General features: G+C 41.1%; 1 protein-coding gene across 1 annotated transcript in view; it reads left to right on the top strand.

Annotated features, from left to right (window-relative positions):
• The window catches only part of LOC103602132 (inactive serine protease PAMR1-like), a 69,048-nt gene that overhangs the window by 31,198 nt on the left and 32,342 nt on the right, over window positions 1-5,508 (top strand). Inside the window, exon 2 of the mRNA XM_008586553.1 lies at window positions 2,866-3,042. Within this exon, the coding sequence (XP_008584775.1) occupies window positions 2,866-3,042 (177 nt within the window). The remainder of the gene's footprint in view (window positions 1-2,865; window positions 3,043-5,508) is intronic.

Below are 5,508 nucleotides of genomic sequence, written 5' to 3'. Positions count from 1 at the left end.
TTACTGGATAGTAAACTGAGGCTGAGAGAGTAAAGTAACTTAGCTATTAAGTAGAAAGGGTGCGATTCCAAACCCACGTATGTCCGACTCCAGTGCTTCAGCCTTTAACCATTTTGCTTTCTCTCACTCCCCCACCCTACTTTTTAATATTTAATAAATTGTGGGTGTATAGATAATTATATATAACATAAAATTTGCCATTTTAATCATTGTAAGTATACAATTCATTGTTATTAATTACAAATGTAATTAATTCACATTGTTGTGCAGCCATCTCATCTATTTCCAAAACTTTTTTTTTATCACCTCCAACAGAAACTCTGTAACCATTAAACAATAACTCCCCTTCACCCTTTCCCCCAGCCCCTGGTAACCTCTAACGTACTTTCTGTCTCTGTGAATTTTCCTGTTATAGATGTTTCATATGCGTAGAATCAGATAACAGTTGTATTTTTGTGTCTGGCGTCTTTCACTAGGCATGATGTTTGCAAGGTTCATCCATGTTGTAGTGTGTATCAGCACTTCATTCCTTTTCATAGCTGAATACTATTCCATAGTACACAAACACCTCATTTTGCTTATCCATTCATCCCTTGATGGACACTTGGGTTGTTTTTTTGGCTGTTGTGAATGAACATTAGCATATAAGTATCATTGAGTTCATGTTTTCAGTTTTTTAGATATATACCTAGTGGGAAGGGCTGGGTCATATGGTAATTCTGTGTTTAACTTTTAGAGGAAGTGCCAAACTGTTTTCCATAGTGACTGCACCATTTTACATTCTGTCAGCAATGCATGAAGGTTCCAGTTTCTCTACATCTTTGCCAACACTTGTTTTTCTTTTTCTTTTTTGGTTTGGATTACAGCCATGCTAGTAAGTGGTATCTCATTGTGGTTTTGATTTGCATTTCCCAAATGACTTGTGACATTGAGCATGTTTCATGTGCTTATTAGCCACTGATATATCTTCTTTGGAGAAATGCCTATTCAAGTCATTTGCCCATTAATTTTTTTTTTTGTCTTTTTATGGTTGAGTTGTAGAAATGTTTTACATGTTCTGGATATTAAACCCTTATCAGATATATGACTTGCAAATATTTTCTCCCATTTTGTGTTTTTTTTTTCCCATTTTCTTAATAATGTCCTCTGATGCACAAAAGTTTTAAATTTTGATGAAGTCCAACTTATCTATTTTCTTCTGTTGCTCATGTTTTTGGTGTCATATCTAAGAATCCATTGCCAAATCCCAGATCCTGGAGATTTATGTACCCCTATGTTTTCTTCTGCTTTCCCTCACTTTTAACCATCAAGTTCTCATGTAGATTTAAGAAGTCATTCATTTCATCAACTAACATGAGAAACATGGGAAACTCAGCAAAGAAAGTTGTGGCGGTCACCCTGAAGGGGCTCCCAAAACCTTAGTAGTGACAGTGCTATGATGATCTATGCCAATTGTTCCCAAATGCCAGTGTGAGGATCTTTTCTGGTCCATCAATGTTTGTGGAAAAATAATGAAAAAAAGTAAATTTTTCATAAAACTAAATTTATTCAATTTAAGGAACTGTCTCTTATTATGCAAGTGGTTCCTTTCTATGAAGGAATGTTCTTATGGCCTGAGGCTAAGAGTAGATGGCATTAGTTTCTTTAAATGGCTCTACTTGGCAAATTAAGAGTGACCAACCTTGCGTCAGACTTCCAAATTTGGAGGAGGAAAATGTAAAACTAAACTATGAAATTCACAAGTTTAGAAGGCACTACAGATGCTAAGTTTGGTTTATGTGGGACTACAGAGCATGTTGGGGATCCCTGCCTAGAGTTTCTAGGGAAGGCTTCATGGGGACATTGTCCAGATTCACTTTCTTCCTCCAATATCTCACCTGTTTCTGCTTTAATTGTTGTCTTTGTGCCAAATTTTTAGAAATAGAAAATGGGAAAAAAGAAGAGGAAATCAAAACTAGTCTGTTTCTTAGCCTGAGTTTGTCTGGCAACCTGTGACTGATTCCTCTTATAGATTTTGCCAGATGGTTTTCCTTTTTATTTAAGGTATATATATTTTAAAAAGAAGAAAAGAAAGAAAAAAAATCCTACCAAGCAAGGGATACTTTTTTCTCATGGGAAAGAACACTCAGTTATACTTGGGGACTGAATGAAGTTGGGCTAATGAGTTCACCCTTTTAAAACATTGAAATTCTCACAAACATACTAATTAAGGTACTTTTTGTCTTTTCTGTCGGTTTTACTTTGAAGATACTATGAAAATGGCATGCTGTGAAATTGAGGAGCCAAGTTTGGGAGAGATGGCATAGTGTGTACTTGGCAATCAGCCTTGAACTTGAATGGCCTACTCTAGAGAGTGGTCTACAATTTTTTTTTGATGGCCCACATGCTTAGGTTGAGCACAACCTAAGCATATAGTTGTGCAGTTGAATGGTTCCCCCTGGAGTTGTGTAGTACACAACCTATGCAGCTGTAAGCAGTGGTCTGATATATCCCAACAAAATAGACAAGAGCGTAGATACCCAAGAGATGCATACTTGTATATAAATTATATACACGTTCTACTGTCAATCCATTTAGATTATATATCTGATGAACATGATTTCTTTTTTAAAAAAGATAAAAATAAAAATGAATAGCAGTTATAACAAGTTTCATCTGTGCTCTGATGAATGTTTTAGAGTACCGCTTTGGGTAGGCCACCCCACTTTGGGGACATTGGCCTAGCAAGAATTCATACTGGTCTTCTCTCTTATTCATGTAGAGCAGCATATTGGTAGAGCAAGGTTGCTTCTTTACAGAAGAGTACTTACAGGTCTTACCACTTCTTGGCAGGGCCGAGTCTCACCTGCTGGTGTTCCATTTCAGAGTACACGGTCATTAATGAAGCCTGCCCCGGAGCCGAGTGGAACATCATGTGCCGGGAGTGTTGTGAGTATGATCAGATCGAATGCGTCTGCCCCGGAAAGAAGGAAGTCGTGGGTTATACCATCCCTTGCTGCAGGAACGAGGAGAATGAGTGTGACTCCTGCCTGATTCACCCAGGTGAGTGTGGCATGGGAGACCTCAGGTTGCCCTCATGGCGTCTGGGGTAATGAACGGGAACAGGCTGACCACCTGGATTCTAGCAGGAAGCCATCAGGAGGTGTAGTGCCATGGTTACTGAAAGTGACACTGTTCAGCCCATTCTAACTACAGGCAAAGGAATTAGAGGACTTAGTACTATCTTCAGTGCCAAACTTGTAAAGTTGTGAGTTCATCCACGCTCATTACTCTAACAACAGACTGAGAAGCTCCTGTATACTATGTCTGGGAATACGATGATTAAGAAAAAAGACATGTTCTCAGCATTTCCAGTGCTTATAGCCTGGTGGGGGAGATGGAGACCAGGCAGCTACAATACAGTGTAGTCAGTGCAATGATAGAGAAGCATATCCATGAATGGCAGTGTGGATGGGGATGGGGGCAGGTAGGAGGAAGGCCAGTGAACACTTATTAGAGGAAGGGATGTGCATGCTGAAGGTGGAAGAACAAACTGAAGAGAGTGAAGGGGATCAGTCAGGTAGCGGGTAGCATGTGCCAAGGCAAGAGAAAGCATGGGGTTTTGGGAACTGCTAGTAGCTCAGTCTTGCAAAAGTGTGTATGTGTTGAGAGATATGGGGGATGTGCATGCTGAAGGTGGAAGAACAAACTGAAGAGAGTGAAGGGGATCAGTCAGGTAGGGGGTAGCATGTGCCAAGGCAAGAGAAAGCATGGGGTTTTGGGAACTGCTAGTAGCTCGGTCTTGCAAAAGTGTGTATGTGTTGAGAGATATGGAGACAGACAGACAGACAGACAGATAGACAGACAGACAGACAATGAGAAAAGATTAAGACAGAACAACGTGAAGGAGGAAACAGGGGCCATATCCTGAAGGGCTTTGTAAGCTGTGCTATGACATTTAGGCTATGTCCCAAAGATATTTTGGTAACACTGGAGATCTTTTAGTAAAGAGGTGAAATCAGATCTCCTCTTTAGCTGTGGTATGTGGAAAGGTTGGACATGACTGGAGGCAGGAGAGAAATGATGGGGACCTTAATAATGGTAGACGCCCTGTGGGTGGAGAGAGGTGGAGGGATTTGAGAGGTCTTAGAGAGTGGAATTGACCGTATTTTGGGATTGCTTGGATGGGGAAGGAGAGGGAAGATGATGCTGTGGCTTCTCAGCTGGGTGTTTGGGAGTATTTTGAGAGTGCCTTTGGATGAGAGGGACCTTTCCAGGTCACCGTGCTCACCCCTCTGCCTTTGCATGAGGCTGAACCTGCCTTCCTCCACAACACCGTGCCCTCCTACCACCACCACAGGGCGACAGTGATGTCCTTTTTAATGGCTGCAGATTTGATAACTGCACTGAAGTTCCTGTCTAAGTGGAAGCCAATAGGGGTGCTGAGCTTCATACTGAAGAAGATGTTTCCAGTTTCATTAGCAACTCATTGGACGTTTTCTTGATTCTTTCAAACTTGCTGCCTGGTACTTCTGATTTTTTCCCAGGAGAATCTTACCTCTTCCCTTCTAGGCCAGGTTAAGGAGGATTTAGAGATTTTCAAATATGCTTGCAGTAGGCTGAGGAATGAAAGGATATCAAAAGTGTGCTTTAGGAATTTCCCTCATCTCTGGCTTTCCCCTTCTTTTAAAAACAGAGAGAATGATGCACACTACCAGGAGCTTTTCTTCCTTTCATGGAAGCTATGAAAGAGGAAATAGGAGTGACCTTAGTATGACCTTTGCACATTTGATTCCAGAAAAGAAACCCACTACCCCAATTTACTGACGGGCGCATGTGGTTTGTAGGGAAATGGTTGAGTAGTGGCTCTAAATTTTCTCATGAAATTTTGAAAGTAAAGCCAGGGTCTCTCTACTAGGAGTCCTTGGCAGTGGTATGGAAGTCTTTGAAGGATTTTCAATATTTTTACAAGTCAACTGGTTACTATTGGGTAACCACTAGGGTGGGGCTCTTGTGTTATGAGATGGCATGGGTCATCTGATAGGAAGAGAACTTCATAGGTGGTGCCGTGTGCTTCCTAGTGCATCATACAGGAGGCACCCAATAGCTGTAGTCCCACCTTGAGAGACGCCAGGAATGATCATTGGATCTAAGTAGTGATGAGCTGTCCCACATCAACCATTTGTCCCACATCAACCTTCAAAGGAAAGACAGGATAAAGTCTTTTTCTTTTAAAACTAACATTCAGACCATTGGTGATCACAGAGGTCTCTCTGTACGTGGGTCGTTATGAACTGCATTTTATTCGTATATGTGTTTTACACCATTTCAGTCATTATTCATTTTAACACATGTGTTGTCCCATCTTAGGACACTGGGGGCCCCTTCATGTCCCTCTTTGTCCTTCTGACATGACCACACTAGTTTTTGAGGGCTTCCTTATCAGACTCTTCTTGGACGTTTTCTGACCCAGATCTGGATTCAGCCATTTCTCCAGGAAAACTCTAATCCTGTGACCACAATACCTGA

This window comes from Galeopterus variegatus, unplaced genomic scaffold (assembly GCF_000696425.1).
Source record: "Galeopterus variegatus unplaced genomic scaffold, G_variegatus-3.0.2 Scaffold4022, whole genome shotgun sequence".
Lineage (NCBI taxonomy): Eukaryota > Metazoa > Chordata > Mammalia > Dermoptera > Cynocephalidae > Galeopterus > Galeopterus variegatus.
This window is presented reverse-complemented; position numbering and strand designations above follow the sequence as displayed.